This window comes from Engystomops pustulosus, chromosome 6, assembly GCF_040894005.1.
Source record: "Engystomops pustulosus chromosome 6, aEngPut4.maternal, whole genome shotgun sequence".
Taxonomy (NCBI): Eukaryota; Metazoa; Chordata; class Amphibia; order Anura; family Leptodactylidae; genus Engystomops; species Engystomops pustulosus.
The window spans coordinates 189564760-189590342 of NC_092416.1; the positions used below are offsets into that span (position 1 = coordinate 189564760).

Here is a 25583-nt window from a genome sequence, read left to right on the forward strand (position 1 = left end):
GAGATTCTATTTAGAATCTTCCTGGCTGTATTAATTGCCTCGTGATCGCGGGCGCCTCTCCGGTGACAACGTGGGACAATTTCAGACCAGCCAAGTGTCACTTTCCTAAAAAAGGACGGTAAACGAGCAAGGTCCTCTTTCATAAGGGCTAATAGCTCACCCAGCTTGGCACGCGCCAAGTCGTTACCGTCCGCATGGAAAAGGATAACCGCATTTTCCCGGCAGCTCCTGCTAATGTCGACTTCCTCTGTTAGAACCTGGGTCCAACGCATGACGCGCATGCCACACCAGTGCACCCTAGCATCCATGAGACCTAAATTTCTGCCCTCCGCTGTGCCCAGGGGATGAAGGAATCCCCAACAATCCATACATGGGTCAACTGGCCTGTAAAATACAAAATGGAGGAAAGCACAACCTAAGGGTAAACGAAAACGTTACAATAAGTTATAACAGGGGATTGAGATCTGGTCTGATGTATGACTTAAAACAATCCAACTTCCATCTTAAGTCTTTTTATTGCTTCCTCACTCATGGCACAAGAGTGCGCTGTGGTCGCCGCACCAATGCGAAATAAGTGAGTGCCAAATTCTTTGGGGTTTAAACCCAGATATAGAATTGCTTTCTTAAAAACCGCACTAAATTGGAAACGGGACAGGAGGGTAAAACGATGCAGTAAAAAATTCTGACCCTCTGGTCGTATATGGACATGGGAAGTATTGTTGTCCATGTTCCTCTACCAAAAACTTCAGTTTTTGACTTTCGAATCAGAGTTTTTACCCCAGTATCGCTGACCAGTACGTCCGATTGCAGCAAACCGCCTGATTTTACCGCGCTGAGAAGAACTAGCTCCCCGATCCGTAGCGCCCCGAAAAAGGCTATAGCAAAGGGCGAGTTAAATAAAGAAGTTTCATAGTTATCACTGCATACTATGTGCAAGATGGAAATAATACGGGAGAATAAAGGCAGTGATATCTTGAAAAGACTTTTCTTTTTTCCAACTCTTCATAATTTGTTTTATGGTGAATGTCTTTGTTACATCAGGACGGTTTATCTTGTCGCTTGGGAGTCTAAATGTCATCTCCACTGTATCCAACTCTATTCCCAGGAAGGAAAGGTTGGTAATGACCCGACCATCTTATCGGATCCCCAATGTACTCCATCAACGAAGTAAACCTCCGCAAGAGAAAGGAGCAAGACTCGGAATTCACCGAAAAACAAGAAGTCGTCCAGATAATGGGTGATAGAAAAGAGACCTGTGTCATAGCCCATGATCCATTCCAAAAAACTGCTGAATACCTCAAAGTAGTAACAAGACACATGTCATAATAACAGTGGCCTTCAAGATAGCACCCTAAAAGATGGAAGCATGACGGGTGAACTGGCAACAACCTAAAGGCAGACTCTATGTCACATTTGGCTAAGAGGGCCCCCTGGCCCGCCTGCCTGACCAAGTTTACGGCCTGGTCGAGCGAAACATAGGATACAGCTGCATCCTCCTTTGAGATGTCGTCATTAACCGACGCACCCTTGGGGAAAGACAAGTGATGGATTAAGCTAAAGGATCCCGTTTCTTTCTTAGGGACCAGGCCAAGGGGAGAAAACCTGAGGTGGGAAAAAGGTGGATCTACAAAGAGGCCGGCCATCCTGCCTAATTGGTCCTCTTTTGAAACAGTTTGAAGGGCCACGAGGGGGTTTTCCCGGATAGATAACAGATTACTGCACATAAAAAGGGTGATGGAAGGTTGGTGCGGGATAAAGAAACCGAGAAGAAAACCCCCTTCTAGAAGGCTTGCTTCCCGTTTCTTGGGATATAACTTTAGCCAGTGAGCGAGCCTGTGCACGTTCACCGGGGTTCGTGGACTGGGACAGGGAGGAGTTGTTTTTGTTTTTGCGGTGGCATCGCAAGGCGGAGTGATTACCACCGCAGATTGAACACTCGTACCAAAATCTGCATGAGCTGTAGAATCTGCAATGGCCCTCGTTGTGCAGCCAGCATGCTCCGGAGGACTCGTGGCCCGCAGGGGCAGACTGCTGAGCTGGCCCTGCAGTGGACCCTGAAAAGGGCCGTTGTGAGCGTTGTGCCAGTATCAGCTGTAACCAGACGGCCGTAGCCTTGGACACCCAGCCGATACTGGGGTTAAGTGATAGGCTGCAACGAAACTCCTCGTCGTACCTCCACCAAGCGGTACCCCTCCAATGAACGCATTTAAAATTATGTCCATATAAACGAATAAATCCGGGGCAGAAGCTGGAGATTTTTTTGGTGATAATGGAGGCCATCACCGCAAAAGCCTGCAGCCAATTGTGTAGGGTTTTTGAAGCTTTAATCTTTTATTCAGAACCTTTTTCAAAGGTTCGCTCCTTGTCGCCCGAGATGGAGACCAGATATCTACGTACTCTCCCTTCTGAATTTTGTTCTTCACTTCTTCAGGGACATATTTAGCTAGAGGGGTTACCGCGCAAAACATTGTATCCCTAAATGTAGTACCCGCCCCTAAGTCACTAATGGGCTGCGCTTGTGTATTAACCCCTACCCCTTGTTGGTTTGATTCTAACTGAGACAAAACTGATTTTAGGGATGATATCATGTGTGTGGTGTCAGTGTTAGTGTTATGCTGTGCAGAGGTAATGGCCGATCACCAGGGAAGACCACTGAACTCACCTTTTGCAGCTGAAGGTAGAACTACCGGAATTGGGAGCGCTGTCTGTCCTTGAGCTGTGCGCTGGTCCAGGGAAGCCGACTGCTGGGGAGCAGGAAACTGGCGTGGCGGTGCCGACTGCTGGGAAGCAGGAGACTGGCGTGGTGGTGCCGACTGCTGGGGAGCAGGAGACTGGCGTGGCCGTGCCGACTGCTGGGGAGCAGGAGACTGGCGTGGCGGTGATCTTCTTGCTGCACCACCGCTGAACGGTCTGCTGCGTGGCGGGTAGCAACTCTGTGGCGGGTAGCTTGAAGATGCTCTTGACTTCTTTGAGTGATGACGGCTCAGCTCCTGGTAATGTTGGTAGTAGCCGTGGCGGGAACCACTTCTGTGGAAGTGCACCGCATGGCGGCCACTTGAATCAGAGGACGAGGAGCTCCTAACTCTATTGCGGTGGCTTCTTTGCGGCCTGTGACTGATGAAGCCTGTTGGGGAATATTCGGATCCCGAGTCGGCTACGAAAATGCGGCGTGACCTTTGGTGGTTCTGCGCCGCTGTAGCTATGGCGATGGTAAGTGGCGGGTCTGTCGACCCTCCTACCATGGCTGGGGTGGGGGTGGGGGTAGGATGGGGGTACAACATCTAGTGTGTGGAATGTGGCATTGTGAGATACACTGCCTAAGGGGGAGGGAGGAGAGGAAGCCCTGTACTGTGGGGACTTGCCGGACCTTGTCACTCCTCACCCCCTGCTCAGGACCTTGTCACTCCTCACCCCCTGCTCAGGACCTTGTCACTCCTCACCCCCTGCACAGGACCTTGTCACCCCACACCCCCTGCTCAGGACCTTGTCACTCCTCACCCCCTGCATAGGACCTTGTCACTCCTCACCCCCTGCTCAGGACCTTGTCACCCCACACCCCCTGCTCAGGACCTTGTCACTCCTCACCCCCTGCATAGGACCTTGTCACTCCTCACCCCCTGCACAGGACCTTGTCACCCCACACCCCCTGCTCAGGACCTTGTCACTCCTCACCCCCTGCATAGGACCTTGTCACTCCTCACCCCCTGCATAGGACCTTGTCACTCCTCACCCCCTGCATAGGACCTTGTCACTCCTCACCCCCTGCTCAGGACCTTGTCACTCCTCACCCCCTGCTCAGGACCTTGTCACTCCTCACCCCCTGCTCAGGACCTTGTCACTCCTCACCCCCTGCTCAGGACCTTGTCACTCCTCACCCCCTGCTCAGGACCTTGTCACTCCTCACCCCCTGCTCAGGACCTTGTCACTCCTCACCCCCTGCTCAGGACCTTGTCACTCCTCACCCCCTGCTCAGGACCTTGTCACTCCTCACCCCCTGCTCAGGACCTTGTCACTCCTCACACCCTGCTCAGGACCTTGTCACTCCTCACCCCCTGCTCAGGACCTTGTCACTCCTCACCCCCTGCTCAGGACCTTGTCACTCCTCACACCCTGCTCAGGACCTTGTCACTCCTCACCCCCTGCTCAGGACCTTGTCACTCCTCACACCCTGCTCAGGACCTTGTCACTCCTCACCCCCTGCTCAGGACCTTGTCACTCCTCACCCCCTGCTCAGGACCTTGTCACTCCTCACCCCCTGCTCAGGACCTTGTCACTCCTCACCCCCTGCTCAGGACCTTGTCACTCCTCACCCCCTGCTCAGGACCTTGTCACTCCTCACCCCCTGCTCAGGACCTTGTCACTCCTCACCCCCTGCTCAGGACCTTGTCACTCCTCACCCCCTGCTCAGGACCTTGTCACTCCTCACCCCCTGCTCAGGACCTTGTCACTCCTCACCCCCTGCTCAGGACCTTGTCACTCCTCACCCCCTGCTCAGGACCTTGTCACTCCTCACACCCTGCTCAGGACCTTGTCACTCCTCACCCCCTGCTCAGGACCTTGTCACTCCTCACCCCCTGCATAGGACCTTGTCACTCCTCACCCCCTGCATAGGACCTTGTCACCCCACACCCCCTGCTCAGGACCTTGTCACTCCTCACCCCCTGCTCAGGACCTTGTCACTCCTCACCCCCTGCACAGGACCTTGTCACCCCACACCCCCTGCTCAGGACCTTGTCACTCCTCACCCCCTGCATAGGACCTTGTCACTCCTCACCCCCTGCTCAGGACCTTGTCACCCCACACCCCCTGCTCAGGACCTTGTCACTCCTCACCCCCTGCATAGGACCTTGTCACTCCTCACCCCCTGCACAGGACCTTGTCACCCCACACCCCCTGCTCAGGACCTTGTCACTCCTCACCCCCTGCTCAGGACCTTGTCACTCCTCACCCCCTGCTCAGGACCTTGTCACCCCACACCCCCTGCTCAGGACCTTGTCACTCCTCACCCCCTGCATAGGACCTTGTCACTCCTCACCCCCTGCTCAGGACCTTGTCACTCCTCACCCCCTGCTCAGGACCTTGTCACTCCTCACCCCCTGCTCAGGACCTTGTCACTCCTCACCCCCTGCTCAGGACCTTGTCACTCCTCACCCCCTGCATAGGACCTTGTCACTCCTCACCCCCTGCTCAGGACCTTGTCACTCCTCACACCCTGCTCAGGACCTTGTCACTCCTCACCCCCTGCTCAGGACCTTGTCACTCCTCACCCCCTGCTCAGGACCTTGTCACTCCTCACCCCCTGCTCAGGACCTTGTCACCCCACACCCCCTGCTCAGGACCTTGTCACTCCTCACCCCCTGCTCAGGACCTTGTCACTCCTCACCCCCTGCTCAGGACCTTGTCACCCCACACCCCCTGCTCAGGACCTTGTCACTCCTCACCCCCTGCATAGGACCTTGTCACCCCACACCCCCTGCTCAGGACCTTGTCACTCCTCACCCCCTGCTCAGGACCTTGTCACCCCACACCCCCTGCTCAGGACCTTGTCACTCCTCACCCCCTGCATAGGACCTTGTCACCCCTATCCTGGAATTTTCAGGCCTTGTACTTAGGTTAGAGGGCGCAGCATAGCAGAGCCACCATAACCGCACATCCTGTGGCACAATACAGATACGTGGGGAGATCTATATAACAAAAGTCATGTGTGGGGAATTTTAGATTTTGAATTTCTTGGAAACTAAGAAACCATCTACAGCTGCAGTGCATATGTGGTGAGGCGTTCACTCCCCCAGGGAGAACTGTACTGAAGAGTTTGGATAGTTGTAACCTCTGGATATATACAACAAGACAACACAGTATGTAACCACTGGCACTTGTAGACATCTGAAGCTTTGTTATTACATTTGGGATCAAAATTGCTGAATTCAAAAATTTGATGAGAACTTTGAGTGACTGCTGCAGTCTAAGGATTCTTCTTCCCTATGGTAGTACAGCGGTCCACAACTTTACAAGGAAAGATTATGGATGGAGAAGGGGTCTGGAGGAGGACAGAGGGGTCTGGAGGGAGGAGGAAAAGGAGGAGGGACAGAGGAGTCCAGAGGAGGGACAGAGGAGTCTAGAGGAGGAGGAGGGACAGAGGAGTCTAGAGGAGGGACAGATGAGTCTAGAGGAGGGGGAGAAGGGACAGAGGAGGGACAGAAGAGTCTGGAGGAGGAGGAGGGACAGATGAGTCTATAGGAGGGGGAGAAGGGACAGAAGAGTCTGGAGCAGGGGGAGGAGGACAGAAGAGTCTGGAGCAGGGGGAGGAGGACAGAAGAGTCTGGAGCAGGGGGAGGAGGACAGAAGAGTCTGGAGCAGGGGGAGGAGGACAGAAGAGTCTGGAGCAGGGGGAGGAGGACAGAAGAGTCTGGAGCAGGGGGAGGATAACAGAAGAGTCTGAAGGAGGGGGAGGATAACAGAAGAGTCTGAAGGAGGGGGAGGAGGACAGAAGAGTCTGAAGGAGGGGGAGGAGGACAGAAGAGTCTAGAGGAGGGGGACAGAGGAGTCTGGAGGAGGGACAGAAGAGTCTGGAAGAGGGACATAAGAGTTTGGAGGAGGGGGACAGAGGAGTCTGGAGGTGGGGGAGGAGGACAGAAGAGTCTGGAGGAGGGACAGAAGAGTCTGGAAGAGGGACATAAGAGTTTGGAGGAGGGGGACAGAGGAGTCTTGAGGTGGGGGAGGGGGACAGAGGATTCTTGAGGTGGGGGAGGAGGACAGAGGAGTCTTGAGGTGGGGGAGGAGGACAGAGGAGTCTTGAGGTGGGGGAGGAGGACAGAGGAGTCTGGAGGAGGAGGACACAGGGGTCTGGAGGAGGAGGACAGAGGAGTCTGGAGGTGGGGGAGGAGGACAGAGGAGTCTGGAGGAGGGGGACAGAGGAGTCTGGAGGTGGGGGAGGAGGACAGAAGAGTCTGGAGGAGGGGGAGGAGGACAGAAGAGTCTGGAGGAGGGGGACAGAGGAGTCTGGAGGAGGAGGACAGAGGAGTCTGGAGGAGGGGGACAGAGGAGTCTGGAGGTGGGGGAGGAGGACAGAAGAGTCTGGAGGAGGGGGAGGAGGACAGAAGAGTCTGGAGGAGGGGGACAGAGGAGTCTGGAGGAGGAGGACAGAGGAGTCTGGAGGAGGACGAGGACAGAGGAGTCTGGAGGAGGAGGGCAGAGGAGTCTGGAGGAGGATGGCAGAGGAGTCTGGAGGAGGACGAGGACAGAGGAGTCTGGAGGAGGGGGACAGAGGAGTCTGGAGGTGGGGGAGGAGGACAGAAGAGTCTGGAGGAGGGGGAGGAGGACAGAAGAGTCTGGAGGAGGGGGACAGAGGAGTCTGGAGGAGGAGGACAGAGGAGTCTGGAGGAGGAGGACAGAGGAGTCTGGAGGAGGGGGACAGAGGAGTCTGGAGGTGGGGGAGGAGGACAGAAGAGTCTGGAGGAGGGGGAGGAGGACAGAAGAGTCTGGAGGAGGGGGACAGAGGAGTCTGGAGGAGGAGGACAGAGGAGTCTGGAGGAGGACGAGGACAGAGGAGTCTGGAGGAGGAGGGCAGAGGAGTCTGGAGGAGGATGGCAGAGGAGTCTGGAGGAGGATGGCAGAGGAGTCTGGAGGAGGACGAGGACAGAGGAGTCTGGAGGAGGGGGACAGAGGAGTCTGGAGGAGGGGGGCAGAGGAGTCTGTCAGTTTTTTGTATATGGTGGATTCTGAGGAGTTTTGTGGAGAGACAGAGGAGTGTTGTTGTGTTGCGGCTGCTCTGCGTTTGACGGGCCATAAAATTCTAGAAATAAAGGTTGGTGCCAGTTCCCGAGCAGCGCCGGAGGTACCAGAAGAGGAGCCCGGGACCAGTACTCAGGACTCTGGCGCATTAGGAACTGCACTGAGTATGAGAAGTCTGAGATTATTACTGGAATGTGAAGGGTTATCTGCAGATGGGAAATCTCACGCCTTGTAATCAGATTAAGATTTTTAACCCAGTGATTATCAGCTTAGCAGAGACTCATTTGTCCACTACAACAATTAGGGCTGTGTGCAGACCTGGAGCCGCTCCACATCCGCCCCCATCCAGCGCTCTGCGGGGAAATCATAGTCCTCTACATACAAACATTATCTGCATTACACCATTATATTAGGGGTGGGTGGCTACAAAGTAGATACAGAGAGAGAGAGATAGATACAGAGAGAGATAGATAGAAACATACAAACATTATCTGCATTACACCATTATATTAGGGGTGGGTGGCTACAAAGTAGATACAGAGAGAGAGAGATAGATACAGAGAGAGATAGATACAGAGATAGATAGATACAGAGAGAGATAGATAGACAGCTCAAACGTGGGGGTCGGCAATGACAAAGCTCTCATGGACATCCCGGTTCAAGTTCAAACTGTGCATTTATTCCAGAAAAAACACCAGTATCAAACAAAATCCTTGCCTGTCCGGCTCTAACAATACACTTGGCGGCCCTGACTTGCCAGTGGAGGCTTCTCCCTGCCAGCCTGAAAAATACGTTCAGTAGCCCTGTGTCACTCACGTGCGGCCCTCACACCCTCCAGCCTCGGTGCCTCCAGGTAGAGAGCCCCTTCTGACTGCTCCACACCCTTCTTTAAGGGATTGCACACCTGGTGCATTGCTAGACCCATAAGAATCTGGAAGCTTTGGTCTGGAGCAGTGATCGCACTTCTGTCTCCACTCCAGCAATTAGGGTCCTGTACCAGGTCTTCCCAGAGACCAACACATGGAAAACAGCTTCCAGCGTGACCTGATTCACATTGTGGTCGCTGTCATACACATAAACACCGATTTTCTCTCCAATTCAATAGTGACCTTGTCACAATAGATACAGAGAGATAGAAGATAATAATAATAATTCTTTATTTATATAGCGCACACAGATTACGCAGCGCTGCACAAAGCATGTCACATCAGTCCCTGTCCCCATGGGGCTCACTATCTAAACAACCTAACAGTATGTTTTTGGAGTGTGGGAGGAAACTGGAGGACCCGGAGGAAACCCACGCAAACACATACAGAGAGAGATAGAAGATACAGAGATAGATAGAAGATACAGATATACAGACAGAGATAGAAGATACAGAGACACATTGGGGCAGATTTACTTACCCAGTCTTGGACGCTGATTCGGGTTCTGCCTGGATTCACTAAGGTCGTGCACCTGATGTCCATTAGGTGTCGCTGCTGCGCTGAAGTCCGCTGGAATTCACCTCCTTCGTTCCGGTGTATGTGAGTGCTATTTTTGGGACACAATTTTTTTTTTTAATTCCGCAGTTTTTCCGAATCCCTCAGGTTTTCCGACGATGCCCCTCTATCCGATCACGTGCACCAAAATCCCGGGGCAATTCGGCGCAAATTGGAAAAATTTGGGAAACCTAGCGGGAAAAATGCGATTCGGACCCTAAGTAAATGTGCCCCATTTACTTACCGGGCCACTGGAAATTCACGAAAATGCATTGTCTGACGATCATGCCGCAATTCACTAGGATCGTGCGCCCAATATCCTAGTTTTCGGGACCGTGACAGGTATTAAACAGGGGATTGTTTCGCACGCGAACGGATTTTGGTGCACCTGCGCTGCTTTCATGCAACAGAAATCGATCGATCCGACTGATTCAGACTGAGCGCGGGATTTAACTTTCAAATTGTGTCGCCTCCAATGCTCCAGGAAGAAGAGGGTGAACTCCGTGGACCTTAACAGGGAAGCGACACATGCAGGATATCCGGCGCATGATCTTAGTGACTCCCCGCACAGCGCATTATACACGGACAATGCACTTACATGCACCAGGAAGAAGAAGGTGAACTCCAGGGACCTGAGCGGTGAAGCGACACATGCAGGATATCGGGCGCAGGATCTTAGTGTCTGCCCGCACAGCACATTATACACGGACAATGCACTTACATGCACCAGGAAGAAGAAGGTGAACTCTGGGACCTGAGCGGGGAAGCGACACATGCAGGATATCGGGTGCAGGATCTTAGTGACTCCCCGCACAGCGCATTATACACAGACAATGCACTTACATGCACCAGGAAGAAGAAGGTGAACTCCGGGGACCTGAGCGGGGAAGCGACACATGCAGGATATCGGGTGCAGGATCTTAGTGACTCCCCGCACAGCGCATTATACACAGACAATGCACTTACATGCACCAGGAAGAAGGTGAACTCCAGGGACCTAAGCGGGGAAGTGACACATGCAGGATATCGGGTGCAGGATCTTAGTGACTCCCCGCACAGCGCATTATACACGGACAATGCACTTACATGCACCAGGAAGAAGAAGGTGAACTCCAGGGACCTGAGCGGGGAAGTGACACATGCAGGATATCGGGCGCAGGTTCTTAGTGACTCCCCGCACAGCGCATTATACACGGACAATGCACTTACATGCACCGGGAAGAAGAAGGGGAACTCCAGGGACCTGAGCAGGGAAGTGACACATGCAGGATATCGGGCTCAGGATCTTAGTGACTCCCCGCACAGCGCGTTATACATGGACAATGCACTTACATACACCAGGAAGAAGAAGGTGAACTCCGGGGACCTGAGCGGGGAAGCGACACATGCAGGATATCGGGCGCACGATCTTAGTGACGCCCTGCACAGCGCATTATACACGAACAATGCACTTACATGCACCAGGAAGAAGAAGGTGAACCCCTGGGACCTGAGCAGGGAAGCGACACATGCAGGATATCGGGGGCAGGATCTAAGTGACTCCCCGCACAGCGCATTATACATGGACAATGCACTTTCATGCACCAGGAAGAAGGTGAACTCCTGGGACCTGAGCGGAGAAGCAACACATGCAGGATATCGGGTGCAGGATCTTAGTGAATCCCCGCACAGCGCATTATACACGGACAATGCACTTACATGCACCAGGAAGAAGGTGAACTCCGGGACCTGAGCGGGGAAGCGACACATGCAGGATATCGGGCGCAGGTTCTTAGTGACTCCCCGCACAGCACATTATACACGGACAATGCACTTACATGCACCAGGAAGAAGAAGGTGAACTCCGGGGACCTGAGCGGGAAGCGTCACATGCAGGATATCGGGTGCAGGATCTTAGTGACTCCCCGCACAGCGCGTTATACACGGACAATGCACTTACATGCACCAGGAAGAAGAAGGTGAACTCCAGGGACCTGAGCGGGGAAGCTACACATGCAGGATATCGGACAAAGGATCTTAGTGACTCCCTGCACAGCGAATTATACACGGACAATGCACTTACATGCACCAGGAAGAAGAAGGAGAACTCCAGGGACCTGAGTGGGGAAGAGACACATGCAGGATATCGGACGCACGATCTTAGTGACTCCCCGCACAGCGCATTATACACGGACAATGCACTTACATGCACCAGGAAGAAGAAGGTGAACTCCGGGGACCTGAGCGGGGAAGCGACACATGTAGGATATCGGGTGCAGGATCTTAGTGACTCCCCGCACAGCACATTATACACGGACAATGCACTTACATGCACCGGGAAGAAGAAGGTGAACTCCGGGTACCTGAGCGGGGAAGTGACACATGCAGGATATCGGGCGCACGATCTTAGTGACTCCTCGCACAGCACATTATACACGGACAATGCACTTACATGCACCAGGAGGAAGATGGTGAACTCCGGGGACCTGAGCGGGGAAGCGACACATGCAGGATATCGGGTGCAGGATCTTAGTGACTCCCCGCACAGCGCATTATACACGGACAATGCACTTACATGCACCAGGAGGAAGATGGTGAACTCCGGGGACCTGAGCGGGGAAGCGACACATGCAGGATATCGGGTGCAGGATCTTAGTGACTCCCCGCACAGCGCATTATACACGGACAATGCACTTACATGCACCAGGAAGAAGATGGTGAACTCCAGGGACCTGAGCGGGGAAGCGACACATGCAGGATATCGGGCGCATGATCTTAGTGACTCCTCGCACAGCACATTATACACGGACAATGCACTTACATGCACCAGGAGGAAGATGGTGAACTCCGGGGACCTGAGCGGGGAAGCGACACATGCAGGATATCGGGTGCAGGATCTTAGTGACTCCCCGCACAGCGCATTATACACGGACAATGCACTTACATGCACCAGGAAGAAGAAGGTGAACTCCGAGGACCTGAGCGGGGAAGAGACACATGCAGGATATCGGGTGCAGGATCTTAGTGACTCCCCGCACAGCGCGTTATACACGGACAATGCACTTACATGCACCAAGAAGAAGAAGGTGAACTCCAGGGACCTGAGCGGGGAAGCGACACATGCAGGATATCGGACATAGGATCTTAGTGACTCCCCGCACAGCGAATTATACACGGACAATGCACTTACATGCACCAGGAAGAAGAAGGAGAACTCCAGGGACCTGAGTGGGGAAGAGACACATGAAGGATATCGGATGCATGATCTTAGTGACTCCCCGCGCAGCACATTATACACGGACAATGCACTTACATGCACCGGGAAGAAGAAGGTGAACTCCGGGGACCTGCGCGGGGAAGTGACACATGCAGGATATCGGGCGCATGATCTTAGTGACTCCTCGCACAGCACATTATACACGGACAATGCACTTACATGCACCAGGAGGAAGATGGTGAACTCCGGGGACCTGAGCGGGGAAGCAACACATGCAGGATATCGGGTGCAGGATCTTAGTGACTCCCCGCACAGCGCATTATACACGGACAATGCACTTACATGCACCAGGAAGAAGAAGGTGAACTCCGAGGACCTGAGCGGGGAAGAGACACATGCAGGATATCGGGCGCAGGATCTTAGTGACTCCCCGCACAGCGCATTATACACGGACAATGCACTTACATGCACCAGGAAGAAGAAGGTGAACTCCGGGGACCTGAGCGGGGAAGCGACACATGCAGGATATCGGGCGCAGGATCTTAGTGACTCCCCGCACAGCGCATTATACACGGACAATGCACTTACATGCACCAGGAAGAAGAAGGTGAACTCCGGGGACCTGAGCGGGGAAGCGACACATGCAGGATATCGGGCGCACGATCTTAGTGACTCCCCGCACAGCGCATTATACACGGACAATGCACTTACATGCACCAGGAAGAAGAAGGTGAACTCCAGGGACCTGAGCGGGGAAGATACACATGCAGGATATCGGGTGCAGGATCTTAGTGACTCCCCGCACAGCGCATTATACACGGACAATGCACTTACATGCACCAGGAAGAAGAAGGTGAACTCCGAGGACCTGAGCGGGGAAGAGACACATGCAGGATATCGGGTGCAGGATCTTAGTGACTCCCCGCACAGCGCGTTATACACGGACAATGCACTTACATGCACCAAGAAGAAGAAGGTGAACTCCAGGGACCTGAGCGGGGAAGCGACACATGCAGGATATCGGACATAGGATCTTAGTGACTCCCCGCACAGCGAATTATACACGGACAATGCACTTACATGCACCAGGAAGAAGAAGGAGAACTCCAGGGACCTGAGTGGGGAAGAGACACATGAAGGATATCGGATGCATGATCTTAGTGACTCCCCGCACAGCACATTATACACGGACAATGCACTTACATGCACCGGGAAGAAGAAGGTGAACTCCGGGGACCTGAGCGGGGAAGTGACACATGCAGGATATCGGGCGCATGATCTTAGTGACTCCTCGCACAGCACATTATACACGGACAATGCACTTACATGCACCAGGAGGAAGATGGTGAACTCCGGGGACCTGAGCGGGGAAGCAACACATGCAGGATATCGGGTGCAGGATCTTAGTGACTCCCCGCACAGCGCATTATACACGGACAATGCACTTACATGCACCAGGAAGAAGAAGGTGAACTCCGAGGACCTGAGCGGGGAAGAGACACATGCAGGATATCGGGCGCAGGATCTTAGTGACTCCCCGCACAGCGCATTATACACGGACAATGCACTTACATGCACCAGGAAGAAGAAGGTGAACTCCGGGGACCTGAGCGGGGAAGCGACACATGCAGGATATCGGGCGCAGGATCTTAGTGACTCCCCGCACAGCGCATTATACACGGACAATGCACTTACATGCACCAGGAAGAAGAAGGTGAACTCCGGGGACCTGAGCGGGGAAGCGACACATGCAGGATATCGGGCGCACGATCTTAGTGACTCCCCGCACAGCGCATTATACACGGACAATGCACTTACATGCACCAGGAAGAAGAAGGTGAACTCCAGGGACCTGAGCGGGGAAGATACACATGCAGGATATCGGGTGCAGGATCTTAGTGACTCCCCGCACAGCGCATTATACACGGACAATGCACTTACATGCACCAGGAAGAAGAAGGTGAACTCCAGGGACCTGAGCGGGGAAGCGACACATGCAGGATATCGGGGGCAGGATCTAAGTGACTCCCCGCACAGCGCATTATACATGGACAATGCACTTTCATGCACCAGGAAGAAGGTGAACTCCTGGGACCTGAGCGGAGAAGCAACACATGCAGGATATCGGGTGCAGGATCTTAGTGAATCCCCGCACAGCGCATTATACACGGACAATGCACTTACATGCACCAGGAAGAAGGTGAACTCCGGGACCTGAGCGGGGAAGCGACACATGCAGGATATCGGGCGCAGGTTCTTAGTGACTCCCCGCACAGCACATTATACACGGACAATGCACTTACATGCACCAGGAAGAAGAAGGTGAACTCCGGGGACCTGAGCGGGAAGCGTCACATGCAGGATATCGGGTGCAGGATCTTAGTGACTCCCCGCACAGCGCGTTATACACGGACAATGCACTTACATGCACCAGGAAGAAGAAGGTGAACTCCAGGGACCTGAGCGGGGAAGCTACACATGCAGGATATCGGACAAAGGATCTTAGTGACTCCCTGCACAGCGAATTATACACGGACAATGCACTTACATGCACCAGGAAGAAGAAGGAGAACTCCAGGGACCTGAGTGGGGAAGAGACACATGCAGGATATCGGACGCACGATCTTAGTGACTCCCCGCACAGCGCATTATACACGGACAATGCACTTACATGCACCAGGAAGAAGAAGGTGAACTCCGGGGACCTGAGCGGGGAAGCGACACATGTAGGATATCGGGTGCAGGATCTTAGTGACTCCTCGCACAGCACATTATACACGGACAATGCACTTACATGCACCAGGAAGAAGAAGGTGAACTCCGGGGACCTGAGCGGGGAAGCGACACATGCAGGATATCGGGTGCAGGATCTTAGTGACTCCCCACACAGCGCATTATACACGGACAATGCACTTACATGCACCAGGAAGAAGAAGGTGAACTCCAGGGACCTGAGCGGGGAAGCGACACATGCAGGATATCGGGGGCAGGATCTTAGTGACTCCCCGCACAGCGCATTATACACAGACAATGCACTTACATGCACCAGGAGGAAGATGGTGAACTCCGGGGACCTGAGCGGGGAAGCAACACATGCAGGATATCGGGTGCAGGATCTTAGTGACTCCCCGCACAGCGCATTATACACGGACAATGCACTTACATGCACCAGGAAGAAGAAGGTGAACTCCGAGGACCTGAGCGGGGAAGAGACACATGCAGGATATCGGGCGCAGGATCTTAGTGACTCCCCGCACAGCGCATTATACACGGACAATGCACTTACATGCACCAGGAAGAAGAAGGTGAACTCCGGGGACCTGAGCGGGGAAGCGACACATGCAGGATATCGGGCGCAGGATCTTAGTGACTCCCCGCACAGCGCATTATACACGGACAATGCACTTACATGCACCAGGAAGAAGAAGGTGAACTCCGGGGACCTGAGCGGGGAAGCGACACATGCAGGATATCGGGCGCACGATCTTAGTGACTCCCCGCACAGCGCATTATACACGGACAATGCACTTACATGCACCAGGAAGAAGAAGGTGAACTCCAGGGACCTGAGCGGGGAAGATACACATGCAGGATATCGGGTGCAGGATCTTAGTGACTCCCCGCACAGCGCATTATACACGGACAATGCACTTACATGCACCAGGAAGAAGAAGGTGAACTCCAGGGACCTGAGCGGGGAAGTGACACATGCAGGATATCGGGTGCAGGATCTTAGTGACTCCCCGCACAGCGCATTATACACGGACAATGCACTTACATGCACCAGGAAGAAGAAGGTGAACTCCGGGGACCTGAGCGGGGAAGCGACACATGCAGGATATCGGGCGCAGGATCTTAGTGACTCCCCGCACAGCGCATTATACACGGACAATGCACTTACATGCACCAGGAAGAAGAAGGTGAACTCCGGGGACCTGAGCGGGGAAGCGACACATGCAGGATATCGGGCGCACGATCTTAGTGACTCCCCGCACAGCGCATTATACACGGACAATGCACTTACATGCACCAGGAAGAAGAAGGTGAACTCCAGGGACCTGAGCGGGGAAGATACACATGCAGGATATCGGGTGCAGGATCTTAGTGACTCCCCGCACAGCGCATTATACACGGACAATGCACTTACATGCACCAGGAAGAAGAAGGTGAACTCCAGGGACCTGAGCGGGGAAGAGACACTTGCAGGATATCGGGCGCAGGATCTTAGTGACTCCCCGCACAGCGCATTATACACGGACAATGCACTTACATGCACCAGGAAGAAGAAGGTGAACTCCAGGGACCTGAGCGGGGAAGTGACACTTGCAGGATATCGGGCGCAGGATCTTAGTGACTCCCCGCACAGCGCATTATACACGGACAATGCACTTACATGCACCAGGAAGAAGAAGGTGAACTCCAGGGACCTGAGCGGGGAAGAGACACTTGCAGGATATCGGGCGCAGGATCTTAGTGACTCCCCGCACAGCGCATTATACACGGACAATGCACTTACATGCACCAGGAAGAAGAAGGTGAACTCTGGGGACCTGAGCGGGGAAGCGACACATGCAGGATATCGGGGGCAGGATCTTAGTGACTTCCCGCACAGCGCATTATACACGGACAATGCACTTACATGCACCAGGAAGAAGAAGGTGAACTCCGGGGACCTGAGCGGGGAAGCGACACATGCAGGATATCGGGTGCAGGATCTTAGTGACTCCCTGCACAGCGCATTATACACGACAATGCACTTACATGCACCAGGAAGAAGAAGGTGAACTCCAGGGACCTGAGCGGGGAAGTGACACATGCAGGATATCGGACGCACGATCTTAGTGACTCCCTTCACAGAGCATTATACACGGCCACTTGCCGTGAACTCCAGTGACCCTGTAAGTAGATGTTCCCCAAAGTGTTAGAAGGTCTTTGTCTCGGTACAGAAGATTGTACTGAGAAGAGTGAGGGGAGGTAACAATGCTCAGTGTCACAATACAGGAACTGTGTTTCGGGAGAGGGGGCTCCACAGGGGATCACATCTGCCGAGCTCATGCAAGAGGAAGACGAGGAAAGAAGCTGCAAATATTCTAAACTACAACAGCTTCTAACTCTGCATCTAAGCTACAGCAGCTTCTAACTCTGCACCCTAAACTACAGCATCTTCTAACTCTGCCTCCTAAACTACAGCAGCTTCTAACTCTGCATCTAAGCTACTTCAGCTTCTAACTCTGCACCCTAAACATCAGCATCTTCTAACTCTGCACCCTAAACTACAGCAGCTTCTAACTCTGCACCCTAAACTACAGCAGCTTCTAACTCTGCACCCTAAACTACAGCAGCTTCTAACTCTGCACCCTAAACTACAGCAGCTTCTAACTCTGCACCCTAAACTACAGCAGCTTCTAACTCTGCACCCTAAACTACAGCAGCTTCTAACTCTGCACCCTAAACTACAGCAGCTTCTAACTCTGCCTCCTAAACTACAGCAGCTTCTAACTCTGCACCCTAAACATCAGCATCTTCTAACTCTGCCTCCTAAACTACAGCAGCTTCTAACTCTGCCTCCTAAACTACATTCTAACTCTGCCTCCTAAACTACAGCAGCTTCTAACTCTGCCTCCTAAACTACAGCAGCTTCTAACTCTGCATCTAAGCTACAGCAGCTTCTAACTCTGCACCCTAAACTACAGCAGCTTCTAACTCTGCACCCTAAACTACAGCAGCTTCTAACTCTGCACCCTAAACATCAGCATCTTCCAACTCTGCCTCCTAAACTACAGCAGCTCCATCTCTGGTGTCCTCCTCTACAGCAGCTTCAACCCCAGCGTCCTCCTCTACAGAAGCTCCAACCCCAGCGTCCTCCTCTACAGCAGTTCCAACCCCAGCGTCCTCCTCTACAGCAGTTCCAACCCCAGCGTCCTCCTCTACAGCAGCTTAAACCCCAGCGTCCTCCTCTACAGCAGCTCCAACCCCAGGGTCCTCCTCTACAGAAGCTCCAACCCCAGCGTCCTCCTCTACAGCAGCTCCAACCCCAGGGTCCTCCTCTACAGAAGCTCCAACCCCAGTGTCCTCCTCTACAGCAGCTCCAACCCCAGCGTCCTCCTCTACAGAAGCTCCAACCCCAGCGTCCTCCTCTACAGCAGCTCCATCTCCAGTGTCCTCCTCTACAGCAGCTCCAACCCCAGCGTCCTCCTCTACAGCAGCTCCATCTCCAGTGTCCTCCTCTACAGCAGCTCCAACCCCAGCGTCCTCCTCTACAGCAGCTCCAACCCCAGCGTCCTCCTCTACAGCAGCTCCATCTCCAGTGTCCTCCTCTACAGCAGCTCCAACCCCAGCGTCCTCCTCTACAGCAGCTCCATCTCCAGTGTCCTCCTCTACAGCAGCTCCAACCCCAGCGTCCTCCTCTACAGCAGCTCCAACCCCAGGGTCCTCCTCTACAGAAGCTCCAACCCCAGCGTCCTCCTCTACAGCAGCTCCAACCCCAGGGTCCTCCTCTACAGCATCTCCAACCCCAGGGTCCTCCTCTACAGTCTCATGGTAAGGAATGTCACTTCTATCCTGTTTTCATTACTAGAACTTCCTTGAGATTAATATATGGTAGGTGAAGCTGTCCTATGGTTTATATAGATGAATGAGGCCATATTCCAATGTATAGAGGCGATGAGAACATCCTGAGATGTATATAGGGGGTGAGACCGTCCTATGATGTATATAGGGGGTTAAGGCCATGTTATGATGTATATAGAGGAATGAGGCTGTCTCGTGATGTATATAAAGGGGTAAGACCACCCTGTGATGTATATGCAATGCCCTCCCACCGGGGCCTGACCTATAGGCTTGGGGGCAGTTGGGTTCAGGGTTCGTAACTACAGTGGTAGCAGCCATAGCAGCTGCTATGGGGCCTGCAGTGTCAGGGGGCCCCGGCATCCAACCAGACACACTAAAAAGTAGGTGATGTTCACCATTATATACATATTATGCTGCACATTGTACACATTGTACATATATGTGATGTATATATGCTGTATCTAGGATGTATTTATGGTGTGTGTATATCCTGTATGTGTGATATATTTGGTATGTTTGTATATGGCACTGTATGTGTATGTATATTTTCCATATGTGTGTGCATGAGTGTATAAATGTGTGATTGTAACTTTCAGAGTATACAAATATGTGTAATATTTTGAGTATACAAATATGCATCATTTTTAAGTGGGAAGGGGGGGGGGGCCCATTCAGAAGCCCGCTATGGGGTCCTGCCTCGCCTAGTTGCGCCACTGGCTGGGTTTCTCTGGTACCTGAGTGGCTGGCTTTAGCACGACCTAGAGCTTGACTTGTCACAGTCATTGGTACCGGTGGAACAGGCCTTGTCCACACTGGGCTGTTCCAGCGAGGGGATGCAAGAAGAGTGGGAGGTCGCAGTATAACGGAGATTTCCATTGGGGCACACCCGGTGTATATATGTGTTAGGGCTCCCTGGGTAGATGCTAAAGGGGAGGCCCTTGATGTTAGCGGCAATCAGGGGATCAAACATAGACAAGAGATTTAGTTTATCAACTAACATTTACTTTATTCCAAAACTTGAACATAGCAACAATAACAGGTCTTATCTGCCAATGCCCAAGGTAGCTGATTGGAGGCAGTCTGGTAGTAAAGCTGAGGGTGCGTTCACACATTCAGTTTATTAGATGCAGTTTTTGATTTCGAAACCTGGAGTGAAATAAAGAGGAGGAGGAGCAGCTCTCAATGATTTGTTCTCACCCATCATCACCCTGCTTTTGCCTTTGAAAACTACTTAGAGAAAACTGAACATGTGAACGCACCCGCTTTACTACCAGGCAGCATGCTACAGCAAGTAACAAGTGGGCGTTACTTGTTATAGGGGCGCACAGCAAGGCACAGAAGGGAAGGAGCGCCTGCATTAGCCTTAGAATTCAGTGGTTTGTAGTTGGCTCATGGCTGCACTTTTTTGAGCAATAAAATACTTGTTTTTCCATTAAATTCTCCATGCGAGGGCTTATTTTTTGCGGGATGAGATGCATTTTTCAGTGGTACTATTTTAAGCTGGCTATGGCCTATTGCTGAAGAAAAGTTAACTTTTTTTGTCGGGGGTTGTAGAAAAAACATTGATTTTGTAATTGATTTTTTTACTTTTTTTTGTTTGGTGCTCACCATGTACCCTAAATATTACATTACATTTATTAAATGGGCCAATACGATTACTGCGATACCAAATTTCTGTATTTTTGCTTACGTTTTCTCATTTTGAACAATAAAATCTAATGTGGGAAAAAAATCTATAATTTTTTCATCCCCATTTTCCAAGTACCGAATATACTTGTATATAAGCCGAGCTATTCCGCACAAAAAATGTGCTGAAAAACCTCACCACAGCTTATACACGAGTCAATAAAAAATATAAACTTACATACTCACCTTCCGGCGCACCCGATGCTCGGCTCAGCGATGCTCCGGTCCCTGCGGCTCCTCTTCTGTCTGCTTTAACAGCCAGCATAGACGCTGGCATGCGTTCTGCCGGACGGCGCATACTATGACATCATCAGTGGCCGTATCTTAGTGTGTGCCGGCAGAACGCATGGCTGCTGGCTGTTACAGCCGACAGAAGAGGACCCATCGTGGAGAAGACAGAAGAGGAGCATCAGGGAGCCACACCGAACACGCAAAGGTGAGTATGTAAGTGCTGGGCACACTGGGGGCTGGCTGGCTAATAAATGGGGCTGGCTACTTAAGGGGGCTCACTGGCTATTAAAGGCGGCTGGCTGGCTACCAAAGGGGGCTGGCTGGTTATATACTACATGGGGCTGGCTGTATACATGGGGGCTGGCAGGCTGTATACTACTGGGGGCTGGCTGGCTGTATACTACTGGGGGCTGGCTGTATACTACATGGGAATGGTTGGCTATATACTACATGGGGCTGGCTGGCTGTATACTACTGGGGGATGGATGGCTGTATACTACTGCGGGTTGGCTGTATACTACTGGGGGCTGGCTGTATACTACATGGGAATGGTTGACTATATACTACATGGGGCTGGCTGGCTGTATACTACTGGGGGATGGATGGCTGTATACTACTGCGGGTTGGCTGTATACTACTGGGGGCTGGCTGTATACTACATGGGAATGGTTGGCTATATACTACATGGGGCTGGCTGGCTGTATACTACTGGGGGCTGGCTGGCTGTATACTACTGGGGACTGGCTGTATACTACATGGGAATAGTTGGCTATATACTACATGGGAATGGTTGACTATATACTACATGGGGCTGACTGTATACTACTGGGGGCTGGATGGCTGTATACTACTGGGGGTTGGCTGTATACTACATGGGAATGGTTGGCTATATACTACATGAGGCTGGCTGGCTGTATACTACTGGGGGCTGGCTGTATACTACAGGGGGCTGGCTGGCTATGTACTAAAGGGGGCTGGCTATATACTAAAGGCGGCTGGCTGGCTATATACTAAAGGGGGCTGGCTGTATACTACAGGGGGCTTGCTGGCTATATGCTAAAAGGGGCTGGCTGGTTATAAACTAAAGGAGGCTGGCTGTATACTACTGGGGGCTTGCTGGCTGTATACTACAGGGGGCTGGCTTGCTATATACTACATGGGTTGGCTGACTATATACTAAAGGGGTCTGGCTGTATACTACTGGGGGCTTGCTGGCTTTATACTGGGAGGGCTGTGACAAATGCATTTCCCACCCTTGGCTTATACTCGAGTCTTTAGGTTTTTGGTGGTAAAATTAGGGGCCTCGGCTTATACTCGGGTATATATGGTACCATTACTCTTAACTGGACCGGGTAAGTAAATCTGCCCCGTGGTGTTTTACAACAGGACCATTTGTATTCATAAGGTTTTCTGATCACTTTTTATTGCATTTAAAGGAAACCTACCACTTTAAAATGACCCCTCTGAGCCACAAATTCCTTTTAGACACCTCAGGATGAGCTGGTACAGGAACATATCTTGAATAAAAGCAAAAACCAATGTATAAGTGTGAAAAACGTTTGTTTCAGTATTTAAATCAACCTTCGGCGCTTCTGTGTGTGTCACAGAATCCACTCAGTGTGATCCAAAAGTCACACTGACCGTAGCATTTAAAGGGTTAACACCCCGCAATCAGCTGTAGATAACCTGTGAGACCCCGCAATTCCCAATTCCGACTCCGAGCCGTCGTAGTATGGTGCAGAGCAGCAAGAGGTTAATAAACTGAGCTTACAGGCACCCACCAATAACAAACCACGAGGAATTACATTAATAACACAACAGTTCTGATTGGTTAACAATCAAACCCTTCCTTCCCAGGCAGATGTCATACCTTACCCGTTATGGTCACTAGGTGGTTACTCTGGAAACACCTATGTCTGTATAATGGAATTGACCGGACCCATGCATGACCTATGTTCCAGATAAGTTACTTAAAGGGGACCTACCACCACGATTCTACCTATAAAGGTAGAACGGGTACTAGGTGGATGAATGGGACGTAAGGATAGCACTTTTTGGGCTAATCCTTACGTCCCGGCTGTCCTTTTGTAAACTTTAACCCCTTAACGCTGAAGCCACTTTTCACCTTCCTGACACGGACCATTTTTTAAAATCTGACATGTGTCTATTTAAGTGGTTATAACTTTGGAACGCTTTAACATATCCTGTTGATTTTGAGATTGTTTTTTCGTGACACATTGTACTTCATGCTGGTTGAGAAATTTAATAAATATATTTAGTATTTATTTATGAAATAAATGGAAATTTGGCAAAAATTTTGAAAAAAACAATGTTTTCCAAATTCAAAATTTTCTACTTTTTGGAAAGTTGGTCATATCACTAAAATAACTTGATAACTAACATTTTCCATATGTCTGCTTTAACTTGGCATCATTTTTCAAACATCTTTTCCTTTATTTTGGATGTTAGGAGGCTTATAACTTTAGGTGCAATTTTTCAGATTTTCACGAAAATCATCAAAACCTACTTTTGGAGGGTCAATTTAGTTAGAAGTGACTTTATAAGGCCCACATGACAGAAACCCCCCACAAATGACACCATTTTAGAAACTACACCCCTCAAAATATTCAAAACAACCTTTGGGAATTTTGTTAACCTTTTGAGCGTTTCATGAGCGTGAAAGATAAATGAAAGTGAAATTAGAGAAATGTAATTTTATCTTACTATAGATTCATTGAACACTAAAATTTGCACCTTCACAATGGGTTAAAAAGGAAAATGCATTTTACAATGTTGAGGGCAATTCCTCTTGAGTATGCCAATACCCATTTTGTCACTGTACCCTGCTGTACGGGCTCAGGGGGGCACTTGGAATGGAAAGAGCGTTGTTTCGTTTTTGCAGGGTAAATATGGCTGAAAAAGTTTACATGTGTCAGGATGCATTTGGAGAGCCATAGTGGTACCAAAACAGAGGAAAACCCCAACATGAGACACCATTTTGGAAAGTACACCCCTTGGAGAGTTTAGCAACGTGTAATTTGTGTATTTTCCCCAACAGGTGTTTGATTCAATTAGGCCCCAAAAGGGAAAAAAGGTGAAAATTTTCTCAAAAAAGTCACTTTTACCCCAAATTTTTGTAAGTCACAAGGGATAAAAGATGAAACAACCCCATAAATGTGTAAAACTATTTCTCCTAAGCACAGAACTGCACCACTTTTGCATATAAAGTGTTGTATGGGTGCACAGTAGGGCTCAGAAGGGAAAGTGGGGCTTTGGCCTTTTAGAAGCCAGATTTAACAATCATCCTTTACATGTGTCAGGATGCATTTGGAGAGCCCTAGTGGTACCAAAACAGAGGGGAACCCCAACAAGTGTCACCATTTTGGAAAGTTCACCCTTTGGAGAATTCAGAAAGGTGTAATATGTGTATTTACCCCTACAGGTGTTTGCTTCAATTAGGTCCCTAAAAGGAAAAAGGTGAACATTTTCCCAAAAAAGTCACTTTTACGGCTAATTTTTGTATCCCATAAGGCATTAAAGATGAAACAACCCCAAAAAATGTGTACTAGCATTTCTCCCGAGTATAAAATTGCCCCACACATGCAGATAAAATGTTGTATGGGTACGCAGTGAAGCTCAGAAGGGAAAGAGGGGCGTTGGCCTTTTAGAAGCCAAATTTGACAGACATCCTTTACATATGTCAGGATGCATTTAGAGAGCCGTAGTGGTACCAAAACAGAGGGGAACCCCAACAAGTATCACCATTTTGGAAAGCACACCCCTTAGAGAATTTAGCAAGGTGTAATATGTGTATTTCAAGGTGAAAATTTTCCTATAAATGTCACTTTACCCCTAATTTATGTAAGCCACAAGGGATAATATATTAAATAACCCCAAAAAAGGTGTAAAACTATTTCTCCCGAGTGTAGAAGTACCCCACATGTGCATATAAAATGCTTTATGGGCGCACAGTAGAGGAAAAGAGGGATGTTTGTCTTTTAGAGGCCAAATTTGTAAGAAATCCTTCACATGTGTCAGGATACATTTGGAGAGCCGTAGTGGTACCAAAACAGAGGAAAACCCGAAAAGTGACCCTAATTGTTTAATGTACACCCCTTGGGGAATATAGCAAGGTGTAATATGTGGTGTAGTGTAATACACGTGGTGAAATGAGCATTTTGAACATATAGGTGGTTTCCAAATATGATGTGCAATGCAGTCCAAGATGGAAATTTCAATTATTTCTGGAAAGTTCAGTGCCCATTATGTGGCGCCCCTTATGAAATAATCGAGGGGTATAGGGAGCAACGTGACCTAACACTTGTTACAATTATTCATTTTACCGAAATTAATTCACAATAGGTTGGGCGTGAATTGTGAATGTCTAGTGTATAAGGAGGTAGAATATACCAAGGGACCAACTAAACTTTTGTCACTCTGGAGTTGTCGCAGGTCTCTTAGTAGTATGTAGTGTCCATCCTAACTCCTCTTTTGGAACAGACTCTTTATTGAGTCCTACCATTAGAAGCAGCAGAATTCACCGGGAAAATGCTGTCCTGGCAAAACACAGGAACATCTAAACCAGAGGTACTGGGGCCCCGTCCTTCTTGTCCCAATATTAGTTTCCTAATATCTTCCTCTTGAAAACAGAGAAATGATACGGCAGGACCTGCACATTGGAACAGCTC

General features: G+C 50.8%; 2 protein-coding genes across 6 annotated transcripts in view; one reads left to right on the top strand and one right to left on the bottom strand.

Moving 5' to 3' along the window:
* The window catches only part of LOC140065200 (ATP-binding cassette sub-family A member 9-like), a 74850-nt gene extending 71742 nt beyond the window's left edge, over window positions 1-3108 (bottom strand). Inside the window, exon 1 of the mRNA XM_072112795.1 lies at window positions 2663-3108. The gene's annotated coding sequence lies outside the window, so the exon portion shown is untranslated. The remainder of the gene's footprint in view (window positions 1-2662) is intronic.
* The window catches only part of LOC140065199 (ABC-type organic anion transporter ABCA8-like), a 261107-nt gene that overhangs the window by 91406 nt on the left and 144118 nt on the right, over window positions 1-25583 (top strand). Inside the window, exon 1 of one of the 5 annotated variants that reach the window (XM_072112789.1) lies at window positions 17435-18948. The exons of 3 other annotated variants lie outside the window; for them this stretch is intronic. In XM_072112789.1, coding sequence (XP_071968890.1) covers window positions 18946-18948 — 3 coding nt within the window. In that variant the 5' untranslated portion in view covers window positions 17435-18945. Of the gene's footprint in view, window positions 1-17434; window positions 18949-25583 lie in introns of those variants that run through there. One more of the 5 variants, XM_072112788.1, reaches the window with a different exon arrangement.